At 42.4% G+C, this 24,847-nt stretch overlaps 1 protein-coding gene across 2 annotated transcripts in view; it reads left to right on the top strand.

The window, feature by feature from the left end:
- Positions 1 to 24,847, top strand: part of SCAMP3 (secretory carrier membrane protein 3) — a 728,328-nt gene that overhangs the window by 482,986 nt on the left and 220,495 nt on the right. For both annotated transcript variants that reach the window (XM_044080205.1, XM_044080206.1), the window contains exons 6-7: positions 23,546 to 23,702; positions 24,505 to 24,606. In XM_044080205.1, coding sequence (XP_043936140.1) covers positions 23,546 to 23,702; positions 24,505 to 24,606 — 259 coding nt within the window. The remainder of the gene's footprint in view (positions 1 to 23,545; positions 23,703 to 24,504; positions 24,607 to 24,847) is intronic.

Below are 24,847 nucleotides of genomic sequence, written 5' to 3'. Positions count from 1 at the left end.
TGCTTAGGGTTCTGCAGGAGGCCAGCAAACCAAATGCTAGGAAGTCCTACTTATCCAAATGGAAGAGGTTTTCTGTTTGGTGTCTTTCCCATAACCTGGATCCACTTTCTCTGGACGTTCCTTTGGCTCTTTCCTATCTGTGTGAATTTCTCAATGCTGGGTTGACTTACTCTTCTGTTAAGGCTCACTTATCAGCTGTATCTGCTTATCTGCCTTTATCTCCTCCATTTGCTTCTAGATTTGAAGCTAAACAATTCTTTAAAGGCATCCTTCATATTAGGCTTCCCAGCAAGCCTGTTCCTCCTCCCTGGGATCTTCATTTTGTTGTGGAGAAATTTACTCTGGCTGCTTTTGAGCTTGCAGCTTCAGTTTCCTTGCAGCATTGCTCTTGGAAGATTGTTCTTTTGTTAACCCTTACTTCTACCAGACGGAAGTCTGAGCTTCAAGCCCTTATGGCTTGTCCTCCTTTTTTGGTGTTTCATAAGGACATGGTATCCTTGTGTACTAATCCTTTCCTGCCCACAGTACTGAATGACTTGTCCCTTAATCTGTCTGTTCATTTGCCCACTTTGTTCCCTTTTCCACAGTCTACCAGTGAGGAGGTACTGCACACTTTGGATGTGCATAGACAACTCAGATTTTGTTTGGATAAGACTGAGACTACTAGGAAATCTGATCAGCTCTTTGTTTCCTTTCAGCCTGGGTCCTTAGGATTAGCTGTGTCTAAGCAAGCTGTTTCTTCTTGGATCTCTAAAGCTGTTTCTTTTAGTTATTCTTTTCATGGTAAGAGCCTTCCTTGTTCTGCTAAGGCTCTTTCTACTGGAACTGTGGCTTCTTCTGGTGTTTTTTTTTTCAATGGTTTGGATACTAACTCTACTCTTGAAGCAGCTACCGGGACTTCTATGCATACATTTACTAATCACTGTAAGTTGGATGGTATTGCCAGAGCTAGAGCTGGTTTTGCTAGGACACTCCTTCATGGCTTCCTAGAGGGCTCTGCTGGTCTTTCCTCCTCTGAACTTTCTTCCTGAGCTTTGGCAGTCTCCCCAATTTTATTAATACTGCAACAGTAATATGGAAGGAAATAGTGCAGCTGTGTAAAATCTTACCATAACAATAGATGTCCTTCTCTTCACTGTTGCAGTATTCACACCCTCCCTCCTCCCCCTGGTCCATTTATAGGTTCATAGGTATTTACTAGGCTAATGATGACAAGGGCCTTTGTAAGCCTAGCCATGCATCCCAAATATCTGACAAGTTCAGGTACCTTTCATAAATGCAAGCAGGGGCTTGACAGATGAAATATTTACAAGCAGGGCCCTGGGAGATGTACCATTTACAGGTTATCTGTGTCCGTTAGAGACATAGGTGCAAAACCAGGGATGAAAATCCTGTTCCCCATCCAATTGACCAAGTTGCACTTGAATTGGGTAGGGAGGAATTCTGCTTCACATGGATGGAGAGTCTGTTCCATAGACAGGGTAGTCTCTGAGAATACATACCTGTCTGTCCAGCAGGTCCTATTTATATCACATACATGGTTTAAGTCTTTAGAACAGGTAATTCTGGTGCTGTTTGTTTTGTGGATATGCAGGAGTTCCAGATCCATCAGAATGGGGTCTGACAATGCCCTGTATGCCAGGCATAGTTCTCCTCTCAAAAGTCTGTAGGAGACAGAATATAGGGATAGGGCCTTGAGGCTGTCTGCATAGGACATTTTACTTGCTCCCTGTATTCTTTTAATGAGGAACCTCTGCGGATGTTCCAATTGTTGGATATGCCTGGTTAGGTGCATACCAAAGGGGGCATTGTAGTCAATGATAGGTCTGATGAATGCCGAATACAGTGGAACAATGACCTCCTTGGACTTAGATACCATACCTTTGTTTATAAGTTGTGCAACATTGAATGATTTCCTCACTACTGTAGACATGTGATGGTCAAAAGCTAGATTACTATATATATGTGTGTCCCTAAGTCCCTGACTACTGGGCCAACTCTAAGGGGTGCATTGTCAATATGATAGTAATCGTGGGTAGATGACTTCCCGAAGGAAACTATTGTGCATTTCCTGGCATTTAGTTTTAGTCCACTGCTCTGACACCAGTTGTTTGTCTGCATCAGCCCCTCCTGAAGAACATTTGTGTCAGCGTGGGATTCAGTCATAGCTCGTAATTTGCAATCATCTGCAAATTTAGTCAGCCAGAGACCATTGACATTGGCCTTGACTTCAGAGAAGTAAATGCCAAAAAGGAGCGGTCCAAGGACTGATCACTGAGGGTCTCCACTTGTGACTGGCCTCTTTGTAGAACTCCCCAATTCTAACTTCCTGGGTCCTGCCTGTGAGCCAGTTGACTATCCACCAAGTAATATAACGAGTTTATAGCTAACCGCTTGAGTTTATCAACAATGCCCAAGTGAGGTATTGTATCAGATGCCTTGGCCGGGTCAAGGTAGGCAGTGTGAACCATTTTGCTTTCATCCATTGCTTTGGTTGCCTTCTCAAAGAAGTCCACCATGTTGAGTAGGCATGATCTGCCCTTGAAACCAAACTGTGTTGGGTCCTGTGTCTGTAAGCTTATTATGTCACTGTTGGTCATTTCCATGATAGTTTTTTTCATGGTTTTACATATAAGACTAGTGAGACTTGTGGGTCTGTAGTTTCCAGGATCTGTAGATGGCCCACCTTTGTGCAGAGGGATGACTGTTGCTGTTTTGCATTCATGAGACATAAAGCCTGTTTGGAGGTTACAGTTAAATAGTATTTCCAGAGGCCCTGATAGGTCATGTTTCATACTATTTCGAAGGCATTCTGGGATATTGTCTGGGCCCATTGTTGCTGTATTCTTGGCCGTAGAGAGAGCATTAAGGACCTGTTCCCTAGTGATAGCAGGGGAAGTTATATTTTATGATTTTTTCTCTGGGAAGGTTACGAGGGGTGGGTAAAGATGGAGCTGAATTTATTGGCCAGTTGGTTTGCTATATCTTCTGGCTCAGTATAGGTGGCTCCATTTATAGTGATCTCTGCACAAACTTGTACATTGCCTTTGAGGCTGCAGACATAGCTAAAGAATTCCTTGTGGTTGTCCTTGGCCTGCGAGGCCAAATTTACCTCATATTTGACTTTGGTGGACTTTATTTGCCCTCCGAGTTGTTTGTTTAATTTGATGAGAGTGCTTTTATCCTGTTCAGTGCTGCACCTCCTAATTTTTGCCATGATTTTATTCCTTCTGTTATATAGCCTGTTGATTTTATGATTCCACCAGGGTGGCTTGTTTTTTTGAGTTAGTTCTGTACTTTTTCCTGGTCGGTACAACTGCCTCTATGCAGCCAATGACATGCTTGTACAGGGTTTCTGTGAAAGTTCTGCATAGGCAGCAGTGTTCTCAGGGTTTATGGGGGCTTGACATTTTGCCACGTTATCACTTAATAGCAGGAGGTTAGCCTTAGAGTAGTTCCTGAATGTTCCAGGTTTAGCTGGGGGTTCTGGTTTTATTTTTACTTTAAAGGAGACCACTTTGTGGTCTGACCTTATCAGGGAAGACATTACAGTAGGGGGTGTGCACCACTCTCCCATATTAGTGAGGACCAGATCCAGTACGCTTGCACCCTTGGTTGGTGTATTGAGTGTCTGGTCCAGGGAGTTTGTTCTTACAAAATCCAGGAATCTCTGTGCTTGTACATTTGGTGTCGTATAGGATTCCCAGTTAATTGTGGAATAATTAAAGTTACTCATGAATATGGCATTAGGTTGGATGTTTAGTGTTTCCTAATATGTTTAAATACATGGTATGGGTTTCCTGGGTCATAGAGGGGGACCTATAGCTTGCAAGGAAGTGGTATTGGATTTTGTGTATGGTGATTTGAACATGGAGCAGCTCAAGTGCATTGTCTTGTTTGACCAGCCTTGACATATATGTATTTTTGATGTAAATAGAGACACCTCGACCTTTAGTCCCTGCCTGTCTAGTCGCTGGTCTAAATGTGTGGAAAGCATTATAACGTTGCACTGTTGGTGTACTGTCTGTGGTTTTAAACCATGTCTCAGTGACTGCACAGACATCAGCATTCTCTAGGGTGAAGAAAGCTTCTAGGGAGTAGCGTTTTTTGTTTAGACTCCTAGCATTGGGCAGTAAGACATTTAGATTTTCTTTGTTTTGATTTGCTATGTCGGAAGTACGTTCATAGGTGTGTACTAGGCTAATGGCCCTGGAGCCTTTACAAGCCTAGCCCATAGGATTACCCCGGCATCGTGCCACCTGACCTTAGTTCCCAGTGCCTTTGTCGAGTAAAGCCACTGGAGTGATCTCTGGGGTGAATTTTCTATTTCCCATCCACTCATCAGGATTTCTCTTGATGAGGGCCAGTGAGGTGCTCTGCTTGACTTGCATGGGAAGTCTGTTCCATAGCATGGGCAGTCTCTGGGTTATGAACCTGTACCGCCAGCATGTTCTGTTGATTGTGGTAATGAGGTTGAGGTCTCTGGAGCATGTGGTGTGGAGAGATTGGGATTTCTTTAGATGTAGCATTTCTAACAGAGCTGGGTCAGATGTGGCTTTGTAAGTCAAGCAGAGATCGCCTCTAAGTAGACGATATGAGACAGAGAATAGTTGGAGTTTTTTGAGTCTGTCCATATAGGACAAATGTTTAAGGCCTAGGATCCTCTTTGTGAGGTACTTTTGTGGCCTCTCCAGTTGTTGCAGGTGTTTAGTGAAGTACATGACAAATGGGGCATTGCACTTAATGATTGGCCTAATGAGGGAAGAGTAGAGGGAGACAATGACCTCTTTCTTCCTGGATGCAAAACCCAATTCAATTTAAATTTGGCATTGCCTAAAAAGGCATTATGGGGAAGACAATGTTTTAGCTAATATTTAAAAGCCTAGAGGGGAGAGGTGCCAACGATCCCTGACAAAGCAGCATGGTCTGTTGACCATCTCCTTCCATGCTGTCAAGCATTGCACCCCCTTAGAATGACACCAGAAACTAAGCCAGTTATTAAAGTCTGTCATGTTTTGCTCGTATTGTGGCATCATCCTTGAAGAAGGTAAAATGCTGCTAAATTCTTGGCTCATACCAGCCTGAGAAACATATTTTGAGAGCTCCATGATGTCTGTCTTTATATAGTCTAGGGAGGTATGCCTCAGGTCATTTACTGCCACATAGACTATGACTGAGTCATATTGGTATTTGTGGTCTAGTGACCTGAGTGCATGCCTAATGTAGCAGATCCTAGCCCAGTATAAGCAACTGACTGTGACTTTCTCCTTACTCAGCCTGGTGAAAGGGACATCAGTGTGTCTCATGATGGGAGTCTGCATTGACTAGAATGTTGGATTGTGTGGTAGCTTGTCTTATGGGCTTAAAGGTAGAGGTTCCATGAGATGTAGTGCTATGTGTTGACGTGGGTGTTGTTTTGAAAGAGCGCATTTGGGGCTGCTGAGGGTCTTTGTGGTTTAGGAAGGTACATTTAAGTGACTTAGCATATGTGGGTCTATATGTCTGCTTTGAATTGTGTGTGTTGAGTGCAGCGTGTGTACTACTAACAACCTTATTGACATTAGGAATACTTTTATGTGAGAGTTTTGTCTCCATTGACATTGTGTAAATGTTTCGCATACCATATCAGTTTGTTTGAGAGTTAACTGGTTGTCAGTAAACATGAGGCAATTGCTACATCACCTCAGGATGCCCATATCAACCAAGCTGGCAATGGAGTTAGTGGAAAAGTTGATATCCATGGCAACAGACCTTTTTTTATTGCTTAAACAGTTGGAGTGAGAGTGCTGTGTGTGCAACTAGGTGTTGGAGACATTTCGGTCATACTTTTACAGGAAAAATGTCACTCAGTGTCCAAGTCTGTACATGGCAGTGCCAAACACTTGAGGAGAAATTAATACGGAGACACTGAAAATTTAAGGATGAAGTATTTAGGCAGGTACTCTGAAGTTAGAAACAAGTCAAGCAGTACTTGGCGAAAACAAAGAATTATCTTGTCAAGAATGATGAAAAGAGGGAAGTTGCATGAATGGCTTCTGCCGGGCTATTACTAGTGCTGGTCTCACCACAGCTTCACTCTGCTGGGATATATTGCTCCTTTGCTTCTTCAATCATCATAATCAAAATGTTAGCACCAATCCCAATATGAGAAGCAAGCCACAGCCTGTTTGGTGATCCACATTCTTGTCCCAGATGATGCAAGTGTGTCTGTAGGCTTGTTGTAGCATTTTCCTGGTAGATGCTTTGAATAGCAACCAGTCCAATCAGGAATGTTAAACACAGACACTCACTGTCTAACCATAAACGGTCAGGAATCAATGCAGTCTGTTCCTCCTCTCACCAGTAACAGTATATAAGCACAAATTCCAAGCTGTCACATATAAAGCAGTTACTAGGCTTTATGGTCATCAGCAATCTCCAGGAAATAATATCCTTGTGCTCCTTCTCTCACCAGGAGAAAACAGAAGCACTAATCCCAATATGACTACTGAGAGGCAGAATGTGGCTGTCCAATAACTGGTGGACTTGCAATAGATGTGTAAAGGTAAGATGAAAAAATGGGTTTAATATCCTAAACACTGCAGTGTGCACTAAGCAGTTAGATATGAAAGGGGGTAACTTTAGTTTTAGCTGTCTAAGTGGAGAGCCACTAATTTTAAAAGAGCAAGATAGGTTGAAAGGAAGTGGGCACTTTTGTATTCTAGTTCAATGGAATGCAGTGGGATGGCCATTACAATAAATAGTTGAAAGACAGTGATTTCACAAAATGATAATTTTGTGCTTACTCACACCAGCCAATGAAAGAGGAGATGGAAGGAGATATGTTGTCAGATTAACTTAAGGGGCAGGCAACTAGAAAGACAGTTCTATTTAATAACACAACAGCGACAGGCTGGGAGGATAGGGAGAACATTAATAAATTTCAGTGCGACTCAGAAGAGACATAGCTGTGGTCTCTTTCAAGTAATAATATGCAATTAAAAGCTGAATACAAGTAAAATGCAGTGTAAAGAAAACAAATCACAGTATATAAAATAGAAAAAGGCAATAAAGTAATACAAGATACAATAAGTCAAAAGAAGACTAACCTTTCCGTCACAGCAAGCTGCGGCAGAGTCTGAGTGAGCTTTTCCAGTAAAACGTTGAAATGTTTTCTTTTACCCCTTAAATATAAGGTGTAGTGCGTAGCTCTGCCCCCTCATTTCAGAGATAATTAACCATAACTGACCTGTTCTAACTTGTGTGTGACTCCTTACTTGACCTTTTCTAATTTCTATGTGACTCACAAGACACAGTTGTTGTCTTTCCAAGTTATAATATGTAATTAAAAGCAGAATACAAGTAAAACACAGTGTATTGAAAACAAATCACAGTGTACAAAATAGAAAAAGGCAATAAAGCAATAGAAAATACAAGAAATCAAAGCAATGGCAGAGTCTGAGTGAGTTTTTCCAGTAAATCTTTGAAATGTTTTATTTTACCCATGAACTAAAAGGTTTTGTTCCTAGGTCCACCCCCTCAATTTACAGATAATTAACTTTAACTGACCTGTCCTAACTTCTGTGTGACAACTGACCTGTTCTCATTTCTGTGCGACTCACAAGAGACACAGCTGTGGTCTCTTTCCAATTTTTAATATGCAGTTAAAAGCAGAATACAAGTAAAACACAGTGTAAAGAAAACAAATCACAGTATGCAAAAGTAGAACAAGGCAATAAAGTAAGACAAAGTACAAGAAATCAAAAGCAAACCAACTTTTCCCTAACAGCAAGCTGTAGCAGAGTCTGGATAAGCTTTTCCAGTAAATCTTCTGGATGTACCGGTTACCTCTTTTCTTCCTTGGACTGTCGTTCCTACTGGGGTTCTCAGTTCTTTGGATGGTGCGTCTGGATGTCATCTTCATGCCTTGCGCTACACAAGGAACATATGTGTGATGTACAGCATACCTTAAAACAACCTAAGGCTTTCGTATACTGGCCTGACATGGCAAGGGAATACCTAATGTTATGAATACTGCAGTATTGAGGGGAAGGAAATCTACTGTTATGGTAAGATTGTGCACAACTGTAGTTTCTGTATGGTACAGAAACATGGGCAGTGAAGACAAAGCAATTGAGGAAGCTACAGGTGATGGAGACGTGGTGCCTAAGATGGGTATTAAGATGCACACTGTATGACAGATAAAGAAATGATGACATCACAGCAGAAGCCAAAGTAGCTCCAATTGCAGAGAAGATCAAAGAGAACAGAGTATAGTGCTTTGGACATGTGCAGAAAAGCAGAATATGATCTGATGAAGACGATTTGAGAGAGACCAGAAGAAAAAAGGAGGAAATGAGGATGGCCAGCAAGGAAATAGACTGCATAAGAGAGGACCTGACAGTCGTGATTGTTGAGCAAATTAAGAGATTGGCGACACTTGTAGCACCTCAATCCCGTGCGGAAAAAGGCGGTTGATGATGACAACTTTATGAAATGCAAACTGACAGCCTTTCTCAAAATAGCCTACCCATCTAGAAGAGTATCATTGCTATAAATGACATATCTTCATACAACTGCAGGATGTTTAGATCAAGGGCATGCAACTTATTTTGAACAGAGTTTCAAAGAATCACAACTTTTACTCTAACAATGATTTTAAGTACCAGGCAGATATTGCAAGAGTGAAGGGTAGAGTGACATGTACCAAGAACTCCTGTCAAAAAAGGGAAAACACAAGTGTGGCTAATATGACACTGATCGTAATACTCCACTTTGATGGTTTAGTGACGTGCTGAATAGAATACGTTCTAGTGTTGCTGCCAAGGGTTCCCAACCCAGGTTTAAATTTCAGAACGAAACTGACAGTTAAATGCATAAAAGGGCAAGTACATTGTTTTAATGCAATTTTACAGCATATATATGAAATGATTATTTAATTTATGATATGCTTAATGAAAAAGTGCAAGAAGGACTCATTGCCTCTTCTCAGGTGGTAGGAGGAAAATCTTTGTACCTTGTCTGGCTGAGAATGCACTGACCTTTTGTCTGCAGTTGACCATAACATCCAGAATGTTAAGTGTTTACTCCTAGTAAGTAGGTTCTGTTTTCTGCTGCACTGATTGGTATGTGCTTGAGTAAAAAGTAGTTGCTGATTGGTCTGTTGCATAAGGTAAGCAGATCCTGAAGGTGGTTCTGTGTCTCCATCCTTATTTAAAGAACTTTCTCCTCAGGACTTGAATTTTATTATTGCCTTGCTTGCCCTTCTTCCTGTTGGGACTGCTGGTTTATTGACACTGAAGTTCATCTGGAAGATGTTCTGTGTGATCATTCCTCTGCTTGCATGGTCACCAAACACCAGTGTCTTATTTTTGAAAAGCTGTAGTTGGTCATTCACAAGTATCATTTGTCCCTTAGGGCTGTTCTGCACTCCCTCATGAAAGTGATGTCAGAGTTGTCTTTAAACTATTTCATTCATCTTTCTGATTTCTTTTTGTGGTCAGAAGCAAGGGAGGAAAGAGAGGGCTTTACACCCTGAATATACACTGCTATCTCAGGTTTGATATAATGCCAAGTGTGCGAGTTTATCAGCATGCTTACTTGAACTGTTTCTTTCTGAAATCAGTACACCTTGTTTGCTGTAGCATAGACTAGATTCAGGCCTGCTGGATCTAGCTTTGTTTGTATAACTTGTACACTGATTCAGGCCATCTTTTTTGGAGAAGGTTTCTCTGTACCCTAGTGGCAGGAGTGTGCAGTTAGAACTTGTCTGATTGAAGACTGCTGGAACAAGGCTCAGTTTTAAGCTTTTTAACTGGTTAATTGGGTAAAGTGTTGTTTTGATTGTAAATTTATTTATAAAATGATGTAATTGAATAATTAGTGCTGATTAACTTATAAAATTTGTATAAATAACAGTTAACAGCACTCTGTATTTGTGATCCATTTGAAGGCGAAAAGCCGAGGTACCAGATCGCAATAAAACGCTTTACTGGCATGGTGCTGGTTGAATTTGTGTTTTTCTTTTTCTAAGTTGCTGTTTTTCGATAGTGTTTGTGGAAGCTTTGAGCAGCAGCCTGTCTGTCCATGGAGGAGTGGTTTCAGCCCAGAAGTTAGTAGTTTATTGGCCATTTCGAGCTAATTTTGATTGCATCTGCTCTATTTTCTGAAAAAAAGAAAAAAAAAAAAAAAAAATATATATATATATATATATATATATATATATATATATATATATATATATATATATATATATATATATATATACTTTTTCCTGCCTTTCTGAACTAGTATAGTCCAGGTTTCAGGTTATTGCTGAATTCAGGGCTGTGTTACAAGTTTCGGTGTTGCCCATACCTTACTTGGATAGAAGGAAGTTTCTCTGCTCACCTGTGAGAGAGGGGAGCTGTGAGCAGCCTATCTGTCCCTGGAGGAGTGGTTTCAGCCCAGAAGTTAGTAGTTTATCGGCCATTTTGGGCTAATTTCCATCTGTTTCACTTCCCTGCTATAAAAACCGCATTTGCGCGGTTTTGCACACTGGGCAGCGCCGGTTAGCTAGAGTTAAACTATTCTCGGCTCCACGAAGTCTACTCTTCAATTTTTCCCTTGGAACTAGACAAACCTTCAACTTTAGCACTCAAACCATTCATTTCACAGTCAAGCACTTGCTTAAAACTCAAAGCAAGCACTAATTAACCCTAGCACTAGACCCCCCCATACTGTCCAGAAGGACAAGGCTCTCTATTCGTCCCCACCAGCCAATCAGAAAAACAGCTTACTCTACCTATTCAGGCATGTCCAAAGGGCAGTTTCTGGTGTACTCACCAGTCCAACTGGTGAATCTGGGCATTTTGTGGCAATATTACAACTGCCTCATGTACACAGACAACCCTCTCCTCCTACCACCAAACACTAATATATGCGAGAGATGCAATTATACAGCCAAACTGGAGGCAAAGCTCTCTCAACCCAAGACTAGAACTGACAGTCAAGAGGAGAAGGGTAAAACTTGCAACACACCACCAGTCTCACATAGACCTAATAAACCAACACCGGCAAGTAACACACATGAATACATGTAAACATACTCGGAGGCTCTAATTAAAAATTTGCAAAAGCAACAGAGACCTCCAAAGCAGACATCCAAGCAACCTCCACACCCCATCACCAACCATGAAACACATACTTCACATAATCAGTGTGCCAAGCAATCACAGCCCTTAAGGCAAAATAACGTACCCAGCACACTAGAAATAGGCAACTCTATAGTCAGGCACACTGATGTCCCACTAACTAGGCTGGACAAGGAGAAGGTTACAGTTAGCTGCCTGTCGGGTGCCAGGATCCGCCACATAACACAAGCACTCAGGTCACTCCAGAACAAGTACAAATATGACTCTGTCATTGTCCATGTTGGTGTGAATGACTTGAGATGTACCTCCCTGGACTAAATGAAAATACATGGAAGAGCTCTCTGATCATGTAGCCCAGGCCGGTATGACCCTGACCCTGAGTAGCATCCTACCCTCACCAAGAATGATGCCACAGTATAAGGAAAAATGATCAATTTCAACAATTGGCTAAGTTTCTGGTGTCATTCAAAGGGGATCCAGTATCTGTCCACCTGGGATGACATGCTCAACAAGCCACGTTGCTTCGCAAGAGATGGCTTGCACCTGTCACCTTAGGCTTTTGAATACTGGCCAAAGCTCTTGTCGCCCCCATAGTGCCTTTTTTAGGCAAGGCTCAAAAGACAAACCCACCACTATAAGTAGCACAAGTAACCAAAAACTGAGGGTAATGCTACTCAGTGCCAGAAGTCTAAACCTCAGAATGCATGCACTCGAGGCACTCCTCAGTATGGACAACATTGACATCTGTGCAGTAACAGAAACCTAGTTTAAGGCTCCTGAGAGCACCCCAGCCCCACTAGGCTATAACTCATACCTTTCGGCCACAGAACCAGGACCGAAACACAAAAGGCGGGGGTGTATCAATATTCATCAGGGTTACTCACACCTCCAGGTTAGTGGCGCAGCACAGTGCATCAGAGATCATCCATGTACAATTAACAATGGGCAAAACTGCAATCCAAATTGTAGCTTGCTACAGATCACCCACCATGACCCAGACCCCCATTCCGCATTTCTGAAGACACTGGGAAATATGAAGGTCCTACTAAACACCCTAATACTGGGTGATTTCAATTAACCAAACATAAACTGGGAGAACTACTCAAGTACTAACTTGCCCAATGCTTCCTAGGATTTATAAACTCGAATGCCCTGGATCAACTGGTCAATACCCCCACCAGAGGGAACAACATATTGGACCTGGTCATCACCAACATGGGTGACCGGTGTTCCACACCGGAGGTCAACCCCTCACTGGTTAGATCAGACCATAGACTAATCACTCTGGATATCCACATTCCGCCCTCACCCCCAATCAAGGAAACCACTGTGAAAAACTTTTCAAAAGCAAACTTCACGTTACTTAAGACCAAGGTGGAAAGGTTCACAACCCCCATGCTAAAGGACAATGCTGTCCAAGCTGCTGAAACCTTTATAAAGGCACTCTATGAGCACCTGCAGGAATGCATGGCTTGTGCTGTCCCAAGTAAAACCAAGACTCACTCCTCCAAGAAAAGGAAACCAGTCTGTTGGACTCCTGCCATAAACAAGCTATACGACAGAAGGAGGAAACTAGTACAGAAAAGAGTAAAATCCCAAGAAGGAAAGACATCCCTGATCAGTATCAGCAAGAAACTGTGATCCCTCATTAAATCATTCAAGGCTAGTTTCGAAAGAAAAATTGCCAATGACTCCAAAGATAACCACAAAGCGTTTTTAGCTATGTCAAGGACCTAAGTGGAAACTTTCAGATCTTCTCTGAGTTAGTGCAGAATGGCACAAAATACACTGAACCGACTGATATTGCCAACATTATGGCAGACAGGTTTAGTGCAAACTTCACCCCCTTCTCACCCTAAAGGGCCCATAACCATACCAGAAGAATGTAGGGCCTCGTCAGTCACAGGCACACAGGTTAAAACAGCCCTATCCAAAGCCAAAAACACAGCTTCAGTGGGGCGGGACAGTGTCCCAGGCTGTGTTTTACAAGAGCTCCAAAATGAACTAACCCCTCACCTAAACACACTGTTTAAACTCAACCTCTTTACAGAGTCATACAGTATGCTGAGGGTTCAGGTGTCCATTGATCAGGAGGCCACAATGTTATAGGCCTTGACATTATGAAGAAGTCAGATACAAGGCAGGCCCCTAAAACAAATCCTTTTCTAGGCTTCTTTTCAGGACTGACAGAAAATAGCCCAGGATAATTTCTTTTTTTCCTCCACAACCTGCAGTTCAGCTCGTAGTAGCCATAATTTCTGGAGTCCCTTCTTGTCAAAATAATGGGAGAGAGCTCCCTCCTGATAGGTACTAGGACTCCTTTGATTCTAGGAGACTACTGAAATCCTTTAGGGTATAACATAAATGATGAGGCTACCCATCTTCTGATTCATAAACAATTGTTGCTAATGTTTTCCCTTTTAGAACATGACATGGAAATGCAACATCATGTTTTGTGATTCTCCCTCAGAAGACATTTCATTTTGGGAAATCCTCTTATGAGTGAGGGTCCACTTGAAATGGGAAGCTAGTGAGGTCTTGGATACTCATGAGGAATGTTTTGATCCTTTCAGTTTGAGTTTGTAAAGTCACATGCTATTCTTGAAATGCCTGGAGCATGTGTGAATGTTTTTAGCATAGCATCACTAGAACTGGTCTCATAACCCCCTGCTATGAAGCCTGACCATTTTTACAAGCTTCAAAATCCTTTCAAGTACTTATAAAATAATCCATTGTCAGATCCAGCAGTAGGCTCCATGGATGCTGATAAAAGTTTATAGTTTGTTCAACTCTGAATACTCTTCCCAGTGACCAAGAGAGCAGAGTCTAAGATCATGATGGAAAGAAGACTACTACTTCATCAATCCTGGCCTTCCAGGCTGTAAATTCTCAGATCCACATGAGCAAATATTAGGGTGAAGTCCTCCAGCAGTTGTGGAACATGCCTGGACAGGTGACTGACTCAATGCTGAAAGCCAGACTAGTCAGACTTCTCCAGTTAGCTTTGTTTGTGGACATGCTGTAATACGTGGTTATGATAGTGTAGATGCAGCATTGGGGCAACTGCTATAGTGATTGCACCTAAGAGTCATGCATGACTGAGGAAACAACCTCTGCCTGATGAAGTGAAGGTACCATTCCATAATGGTAACGTCATTACAGAATTAACTTTGAAAAATACTTCCCAGTTCTAAGTCTTTCTTTCTAATCTCTGAAGTGGGTCAAAAAGGTGTTTGTATTCCTTGTATATTCACAGACAATTCAGATATTACTTGCCTACAACCAAGAGCCTCAGTAAGACTTGACATTTTTTTTGTTCCTTATGTGCCAATAGGGAGGGGAACCTAGTATCTAAACAGGCTGTTTCTAAATGGTGAATTTTTACTTCATTACCTTATGCTACTTTGCCCATAGAAAGACTCTGCAGGGTGCATGTTAGACCCCACTGTAACAGGACCACCCTAGTCACTAGTGCTTTTATTAGTGGGATAGTTGCCTAGGTCGTTCTGGATGCAACCACTTGATCCTGTGTTGCATGCATTTTCTTAGCATTCCTGAAAGGGCTTATCCATAGGCAGAGTGGGTTTTGCCACTGATATTTTGCAGTGCCCCCTGCATCTTTTGTCCTAGGAAAATAGCCAATATTCCAGCATGATGGACAAGGTTTGAGAATTTTCTTAAAGGTTATGACTGCAACAGTGATTCTTATGAAGAACACAATACAGTTGTAAAGGAACTTAGCGTAACAGTACATATTTGCATGGTTGAGTAAGAGGGTTATTGTAATAAAATACCCCTCTTCTGTAACTGTGGGCATCCAGAGGATGTAATAAGTATAAGTTCACCTTCTTCTACCCCCCCCTCCACACAAACACACACACACCTGCTGTGAGTGCTTCTTCTGGTCATTGTAATTCTAGGGAATTGGGAATGTTCGTGTTTCACTGTTGCAGTCATTACACTTGGGTTATCCTGCTGGCAGGCTACCCGCAGTCGGCCCGAGTTCCAAAGTCTTGGTCCGGCATCTGTTGATGTCGCCTCTTCCCTGATGTCAGTGCGCCAGGGGTATAAAAGATGCAACCGACTCCATTTTCTTCAGTCTTTCTTGCTGTGCGGTGCCCGAAGCAAAAGCAGTTCACAAGTGCCAGTCGGCCGACTCCTGAGATTTTTCGAAATAGAGTTTCAGAACCGAAGTCTTCAATAAAGCTAAGTACCCCATTGGGGAAACTTTTTCTTGCTCCAGAACCTATGTCAGTAAAAGTTAACAATTGTATTTCTTGTGGGAAGCAAATACCTCATAAGAATTTTCACTCTTACTATATTCCTTGCCTAGGCCCTGACCACAATGTTGCTAGTTGTCAGTTTTGTGCTAGATTGAACAAACGCACTATTAAACATCGGTTTGATTTTGCCTTACAGTATTTTGGCCGAAGGTTTAACTATATAATGCCGTCGGAACAACCAATGACCGGAATTCATAAAAAACGCAAAGACAAGGAAAAGGACAGGCATCCGAGGTCCAAAACCGACGACGAAGCCTCTTCTAGGCCAGTCACCGGTTCTCAGTGAGGCACTTTCTCAGCCCCTGACACCCGCTACCTCAGAGCCACAGGCCATATGTGACTCCCACGTGGAGACAACTAGGCCTCTGGATACTCAAGGTATTGGGCCTACGGAAACTATTCCCTCAGATGGGTCCGGAGCCGCTGAGCAGGCATCGGCTTCGGAGGGTGTTTTCAGACCTTCACAGCTTACTGTTAAGTCCACTACAGCAGCCAAGGCAAAGTCAAAAACACCATTAAAGACAAGGAAACAAGTACAGTATTCTCCTGGACAGTCATCTATGCCAAAGAAACAGATGCTTAAAATGGCCGAAGACTTAATTACTTTGATCAGGGAATCCCATCCCCCTCCTGAAAAAATGCCTAGGCAAGACACTGAATATGATTCCTCTGACCAGGTTTCTATTTCCTCTGATTCCTCTTCAGATCAGGTTATTCTCTCCCTCCCTATGAGGACTCTGATGCTGAAGAATCTATACCTTCAGCCTCTCCACCTGAGGATTATTCTTTTGGGAAAACTCTGCACACCATGAGGGAACATTTCCACTGGGAGAGCCAGGATTATTCAGAATCCAAGAAAAGGCTCAGAGATTTTCTTTTACTGCCTCAGCACAGGCACCTAGCTATCCCCCTGTGCTTGATATTGTTGATGATGTTTTCTCTAAATCCAGTCTGTCTCCTGATTCTTTACCCCCTGCACCAGTCAAGACAGGTATTACAGGGTCCCTGACTCATAAAGTTCTTTATAAAAACCATGCTGCTGACCCAGAAACAATTTCTCAGGGTCCCAAAGGGGTTAAGGCTTCCACTGCAAAAAAACCCTGTCCCCTCTGATAGGGATCCTAGAGCTCTGGATAGATGGGGGAAAAAATATACACTTCTGCTACTTTAGCTGTAAGGGCTTTAAACTGCCAGTTTCACATGCTTAAATATAAACAGTGCCTCATGTCTTTGTTAAAACAGAAAATGGTTACAAACTCAGAATGTCCCGACAATAAGGAAATGCAGGATTTATTGCATGCAGCTGAACAAGTGGGAAAGCATACTTTGCAATGTGGTTTTGATTCATTAGAGGCTTCTTGCAGAGCCGCAATTACAGGCTCTGTAATTCGAAGGCATGCTTGGTTGAAAAAACAAAGTTTACCTGACCATGTTAAAGTTAAATTATTGGATGCTCCACTACAGTATGATACTTTGTTTGGTGTTAAGGCAGAAGAGGTGTTAAAGAAAATGGAGGATAAAGCAAAATCAATGCGGACAGTAAAGGATTTCTTACAGGTTCAACCACCTAGGTTTAGTAGAAACTGGCCTTCAAAAAATTGGTCCTTTCAGGTCTCAGACAGGCCACAAAGAGGCAGATACAGACACCCAAGAGGCAGATCTCAACCCCAAGGATCCTACAGACCTAAACAATGGGGTGCTTCTACCCCCAAAGGAGGAGAAGACAAATGACAACCTTACAGGAAACAGTCCCATTGACTTCCCTCTACAAAGGCCAAGCACTTACCTTTTGGCAGCACACCTAGGAGGAAAGCTAGCACTTTTCGCACAAAATTGGCACATAATCACCCAGGACAAATGGGTACTGAATATTGTTTCTCAGGGTTACAGGTTCCACTTTCACACCCTTCCAAAATCAAAAGGTATGCCGAACCTGCCACAAAACCAATGGGCAGAGGCACAAAAGGAAATTGCTGCTCTCATGGACATGGGAGCTATTCAAAGAGTACCACAGCAAGAACAAGGACAAGGATTTTACTCAAGACTTTTCCTAGTACCCAGAAAGGACAAAGCCTGGAGACCAATACTGGACTTGTCAATCCTAAATACTTTCCTGGATGTTCCAAAATTCAGAATGTTAACACTACAGTAACTTCTACCCATGCTGGGCAAGAAGGCTTGGCTAGTTACTTTGGACCTCAAGGAGGCATACCTGCATGTCCCAATCAGACAATCTTGCAGAAGATACCTCCGATTCTTAGCTGGCTCAATGCATTACCAATTCTCTGCACTGCCCTTTGGCTTATCTACTGCGCCCAGTTTTTTCACAAAATGCCTGGCACCAGTAATTGCATTTTTCAGACAAAGAGGAATTCAAATATATCCCTACTTGGACGGCTGCCTTATTCAAGCAGAGAGCAAGGACATAGATTCCATTGGTCATAGGTTGCCTGATTCCAGCAATAACACAGAGATGATTCCTAGGAGCTCCAAATCGATCTCTCCACATCCACAGATTAGGGTTCTCTTGCACAAGTCAGGGTGCTTGATTCACATGGTCCGGGTTCTCGTCCTGGGGTAGTCTATCCGTGATAATCTAGTCCTCTAACCCCGTCTGATTTATTTGGTGCTCGCCCCTTTAGTGGTGGGATTTCCAGAATGGCTCTAGTGGATTTGGATTTTTGATTTTTAGGTGGACAGTTCTGTTCGTATATGGACCATGGGTTTGAGCTGGAGCAGGTGCATGTGGTCTCTATGACATTGTATCTTGGTGTCAGATCCTTGGTTTCTTACAAATCAGCAGTCAGGGACTCTTTTTGGAGAGAACATTCCTGATATGAACACTTTGGGGTCTCTCAGGTGAGATAAGATGGAAGATGGAGAGGATTCAGAGGCCCTCACTAGATCTGGATGTGAATCCCTAATGAAAATTTACAGGGATGTCGTATCTGAGATTCTGGATGTATGGGGCATGTGAGTGTCAATGTGGTCTGAGTCTCGTTCAGAGTACAGGGTGTCAATGTAGCCACTAAGGCCGCTCAATCCTCCATGTCCTGTGGTAATGTTCTGTGTCTTCTTGTGCCTGGTTTCCCTGTAGCCCTATATGGAGGTTTTCTGCGGTTTTTGATAACCGGTGTTATATTGGGGGTGCCACCCAGGCCATCTGCAGTTACCTTGCTATCTGTTTCGTGGAGTCATGGGCAATTCTATCCTCTATATCTCAGCAGTTGTACTTGTCCACCATGCAGTTAGTTGCAAAAAAAGTCCTTTCCACTCCCATGCTAGCCTGTACTCTGTCTAGATGAAGTGTTTGCCAAAGCAGATGTCTGCAAGGCACCTTGTGTGACGAGTCCCACTGGCACCAGCATGTGCGAAGCGAGCAACCCTGTGGCTTAGCCAGTTTGCAGCCATCTTGTGACATATGTTTTTACATTTAACCTGGTGGTGTTTTCAGTATACCAGTGGGCAATTGTGTTGGTGTCTGTCAAGCTTCAAAAGGTAGGTTGTGTCAATACTTATGGTCAGGGTTAGCCTTGAAGACTGTTTTTGCCAGTTCACCAATGGCAAAAGGAGTTTGAAGAAGAAACCAAAGTGACAAAGTGGGAAGTCCCAATAGTCAAAATATGCACTCAAGAGGTCCAATGAGCTAAAAGTCATCTATAGCTTTAGCAGCTGAACTCCATTAGAATCTGTTTCCGAGAGTCATTATATAGAGATCGTGGAGCTAGATGGGACCAAATTCCATGGCTTGCAGCGCCTACTCGCCGAGGGGAGTGGGGTAATGGTGGCTGTTGAGAGGCTAAACCTGCCTTTTATGTGCGGGTTTAATTCCTCATTGTAGCGTGTACAGCACAGCACGGGACTTCATCCTGTCCCATTGTTGCTGTGTTTATGCTTTAATTCTCAGTCCCATTGATGCTGCGCATTTTTGTTTGTCCTTTGAGAGGCTTCACTAGTTATCTCTAGTTATTGAGGGGAGAGGGGAGGGCTTGAGCCTGAATCTGTCTGTCAGTTTAGTATGTTCTGCATGTCTGTGGGTTGATGTTTGTATTCATTTTGACTGCAATGTCTGTGATTTTCAGGAGTTTCACCATCATTCCTACTAATTTTGAAAAAAGGCTATGTTGTCCTTTTGATTGATGTGGTTTTTTGTTTTTCTCTTGGGATTTGCCTTTTTTTCAAAATGCGTATTTTTTACTAATAATGATCATGATTTGGGGTGTTTTATCTTTTTTGGATTTCTTTGACTTTTATTTCTTTTTTCTTTCTAAATGTTTGTTAAATGCTTAATGGCCACCAGACACCAGAGGCTGGGGTCCACTAGGGTGTTCTTGTCTCTATTTGTCTTTTTATGCTCTGATCCATGCAGTCCTGGAGGTCCCCATAGAAGGCATTTGTAAGGGCTTGTGGGCTTTCAGGTTGTGGTTTCCTCTGGCTCAGGGGCCTTCAGGATACCACAACCCCATACAGTAGTGTGAAGTTTGCTTTTTTCTTTCTAGTTTGCTTTTCTTGCTGTTGGAAGTGGGGGGGTAGGATTTCGAGTAGGATCCAGTGGATTAGTTTTATGATCAGATGGGATATAACTGGATATACAGACATTATGTAGTCCATGTTTGCTTTTGTTTGTGACTTATATTGTTTCTCATTTCCTCTTTCTCCTCACAGTGACTGTTATGAAGCATTACATTTGATTTATGAAACCCAGAACCAGAATAGAAAAGGGCTTGAGTAATGTTCCCAGTCTATATTCGGGTAGTTGAAGTCACCCAATATTTTACTAAGACATCTGGTATTTGTAAAAACATTACTAATTTGCCTAGGGTACACTGTAAATGAAAAGAAATCAAAACTAGTGCCCTCTCAAGAGATAATATTCCTGGGTGCAAGCTTAAATACAACTGCCCAGATGGCTTATCTCTCGCCAGACAAACAAAGGCATCTGACTCATTACTTTCAAATGATGGCAACAAAGACCCAGCTCCCTGCAAGAAAAATTTTGCAGGCCCTGGATTTCATGTCATCCTGCATTTTACTAATTCCATATGCAAGACTGCATATGAGGAAACTACAATGGTATCTGAAAAGTGTTTGGACTCAACATTGCCACAGCCTGGAAACAGTAATAAATATAATTCCCTGTCTACAACAGGAGTTTCTATGGTGGTCCCGGGCCTGTCACCTCAACAAGGGACAGCCCTTCACCTTGCCCACAGCCAGGCAGACAATAACAACAGATGCATCGGATTATGCCTGGGGGCACACATGGAAGGAAAATGTATTCAGGGCACGTGGCCCAAGGAACAAATGCATCTTCACATCAATCAAAAAGAGATGCTAGCTGTACAGAATGCCCTGACAGCCTTCAAGGATCTACTACATCCAGGACAGCTATTGCTAAAGACGGACAACACCACAGTTATGTGGTACATAAACAAGCAAGGGGGCACACATTCTTACCCCCTCTGCAGGCAAGCCATGACTTTGTGGAACACAGCACTGACCTATCAAGTACATCTGCAGGCACAATTCCTGCCAGGAAAGAAAAATACACTGGCAGACGAACTAAGCAAAAATCTCATGGATCCACACAAATGGAAATTAAATCCACAGGTCTTCAGCATAACAAGGAAATGGGGACGCCCAGACATAGATCTTTTTGCCTCCCCTCACAACTGCCAACTACAGAAATTCTGCACAAGGACTTATCACTCACAAGCATGGAAAGTGGATGCTCTTTCATTCAGCTGGGAAACCCTGACAGTTTATGCCTTCCATCCACTGGCTCTTCTTCCCAAGGTACACCTAAAAGTCAGACAAGAGAAGCCAAAAATTATCCTGATTGCCCCAGACTGGCCACGCCAGCACTGGTACCAAATCCTAAAGAGCTTGTCTCAAGGCCCAGCCTGGCCTTTACCTCAAATTCCTCATCTCCTAACTCAAAAGAACAACCAGATTCTGCACAGTCAACTCAGGACCTTAAATCTGGCTGCATGTCAGATAATATAGTCACTCAAACCACTCCTCTCTCTAAAGCTGTTATGGATGTCGTTTAAGAAGCCAGGAGGCCCAGCACTAGGAAATCCTATGCAGAAAAATGGAAGAGATTCTGTGCTTGGAACCAGGCCCAAGGACTCGAACCACTTGTTCCAAATATACCTCAGATTTTAAAATACCTAACTGAGATGCTGGACAAAGGCCTTTCCTTTTCATCTATTAAGATCCATGCCTCTGCCATTTCAGCTCATTACAATACGGAACCTTCTATTTTTTTGCACCCACTACTAAGGCAGTACCTCAGAGGGGCAAGAAACATAAGACCCCCAAGGAGAGCACAAATACCTACTTGGGACCTCAATTTTGTTTTAGAAAAACTCACACTGCCTCCTTTTGAGCCAGTCAGCACAGCTGATATAAAATTCTTATCATGGAAAACTGCTCTGCTCCTAGCAATAACTTCAGCAAGAAGAGTCTGAGTTACAGGCACTAATGGCAGTGGAGCCTTTCATAATTTTTCATCAGGACAGGGTCTCTCTAAGGACAAACCCAACGTTTATGCCAAAGGTGGTTTCCAGTGTGGCTCTTAACCAAACTATTCATTTGCCAACTTTCTATCCAAATCCCCAGAATAAAGGGGAGAGACGTCTGCACACTTTGGACATACACAGCCAGCTACAATTCTACTTGGACAAAACAAAAGCTTTCAGAAAAACTGAGCAGTTGTTTGTAGCTTATGCTGCAGGATCACAAGGAAAGCCTATCTCAAAGCAGACAATTTCAAAATGGATAGGACACTGCATTCGCTTCTGCTATGCACAACATGGCAAATCAGTGCCTAAGGGCATTAGGCCACATTGAACAAGAGCAGCAGCCACTTCAGCAGCTTTTCTCAGAGGAGTACCAACCAAAGACATTTTAGAAGCTGCAACCTGGAGATCAGTGCACACCTTCACAAAGCACTACCACTTACCTCTCTACTCTAAATCCAGAGAAGGCTTTGCCACTGCAGTCCTGCAGGGCCTGGTAGCCTCTCCTAATCCTATTTAGGCCCAGTCACCCAACCTCAGCTTTGGTATTCAACCCAAGTGTAATGACTGCAACAGTGAAACACGATGAACATAGTACAGTTGTGTACCTACCATAAATGTAGATGTTCGAGTGTATTCACTGTTGCAGTCCAGGTTACCCTCCCTCCATCCCCCTTTTCATTGCTGGGACTTTTCTGTACTTCTTAACTCTATACAGCCTATGTGGTGTATTTGCTTGTAGATGAAGGAGTTGTTTATTTCAGTGCATGCATGCCTTTTGGCTTACTTTTTTACAGCCTTCCTATTTGGGGGCACCTGACATCTGGGGCAAGAAAAACTGAAGAAAATGGTGTCGGTTGCATCTTTTATACCCCTGGCACACTGACGTCAGGGAAGAGGTGACATCAACCGACGCCGGACCAAGACTTTGGAACTCGGGCCAACTGCGGGTAGCCTGCCAGCAGGATAACCCAAGTGTAATGACTGCAACAGTGAATACACTCGAACATCTACATTTATGGTAGGTACACAACTGTACTTTCTTAGGCATGCCCAGCCTACTTTCAGCAAGGACAAGTTGTGAGAGAACCATTCAGTACACAGATCGGGTGGGTGGTCTTGACACCTACACATTCTCTGGGAATCTGACCAGGAAGTAGCATAGGTATTTCCATTTCTAGGGCTCCGTGGAAAAGAAGGAATTGAAGATAGTGCAGGTTGGTTCAGTTTTATAACAGGAATGTTGGCAGCGTCCTTTGGGAGGAGGAACGAGACAAACTGGGGAAAGGGTGCAAAGCTCTGAAAGTTGGACTGAATGTTCGACCACACCTAGAGGTGAGTTCCTAAAGGTTGTGAATGTAGTAGAGATCGTACTCTAACCCTTGCTACTGCAGCAGGTTCTTTATATAGCTTTACTTTTCTTTAAACTGCAATACTTGGGACATTTTATTTATGGAATCACATTTTTAGGTAAACATTTCAGAGAAAAGAGTACTGTTATCATCTTCATAAATGACTAATTGATTAATGAAAATAGAGGAGTGCTGCTGTTCTAGTTTGTAGAGTGGATTTTCTGTATTTATTGCACAGTGTAATAATTATTCTGTCTTTGACATTCATTTTTCAGTCAATGCTGGAAGTCTAATGCTAAATATGCTGACGTGTTTTGCCTGGCTCTGTGTTAGCGCAGAAGGAACAGATTTTGGGCTTTCTATACTATGGGCACTCCTCTTCACGCCTTGCTCCTATGTATGTTGGTTCCGACCACTTTACAAAGCCTTCAGGTAAGTACCACCTACTGAAAATTACTCATCATGGTGGTATACAAATTGGGACACTAACTCAAATCTCAGTCAGTAGAGGCCATTAATGCTGTCTTAGAGATGTATATAGTGCTAATCAAAGGCACCGACTGGTTTAATATCTGACCGTGATCAATTACAACTCTTACATGTCCCTGATTTTGCTCTCTTCTCTTAACATTTTTGATTTGCTATGACAAAGCTCTGCGGGTTACCACCTCTAAATACTGCTGGTCATTTTAGACTTCCTGTTGTTCATGAAATGCATATTAAAATATATTCTGTATGGTTTCCAGTATATTCATGCATTTAATTTCATTTTATGGAGTGGTAAAATATATATAGTTGTGTGCTAGAAAAAGTCAGTGGTTTCAAGAAATATGTTCCCACGGTTGTTAACGTACTCCTTGCATGTAGCAGTGCTAGGTAGTGTTTTTCTTATGAACTCATTATGTCTTTCAAATTCTGCTCTTTAATTGTACAAATCACTGCATGGAAAAACAATGGTATCAAATCACACAACTGTTTCCTACACTAGGCCATCTCTGCAGGAATCCCTGCAGAAGTTTTTTTGGGGCAGTAACTTGTAAGAAATAGTAATGTTCCCTTTCATGATAGTTAAGCCTTAGAAACTGTTATGAGTACTCATTTGGTGGGAGAAGTATACTTTATTAACTTTATAATGTTCCTTGGAGGAGGCAAGACATGTAAATTGTACTCTATCATATGTGAATGCCTGCTAGCCAATGTGTGTCATACTCACTTGTCTTTATTCTTCTTCCAGGAGTGACAGTTCCTTCAACTTCTTTGCATTTTTTTTCATCTTCTGTGTTCAGGACGTTGTTTTTGTCCTTTCAGCAATTGGTATTCCTCATTGGGGCTACAGGTGAGTGGATAAGGCAAAATATAGAAATGGATTTATTGAAGAACAATCATATGTAAATGTCAACAGTCAGTTGATCGTACATTTCCTTCCTTTTAAATTGACCCTTAGAGTGCAACATATAATGAATGTATAATTTAAATAAATACTCATCGTAAAGATTACTTTTGCAGTATAAGTCTTTATCCATGAGAAGCCCCAGGTTGATGTCCATCCTTTTTGTTAGACTTCCTGAGGTGTCGGA

This window comes from Protopterus annectens, chromosome 8.part0 (genome assembly GCF_019279795.1).
Source record: "Protopterus annectens isolate FY-2018-M chromosome 8.part0, PAN1.0, whole genome shotgun sequence".
Taxonomy (NCBI): domain Eukaryota; kingdom Metazoa; phylum Chordata; order Ceratodontiformes; family Protopteridae; genus Protopterus; species Protopterus annectens.
This window is presented reverse-complemented; position numbering and strand designations above follow the sequence as displayed.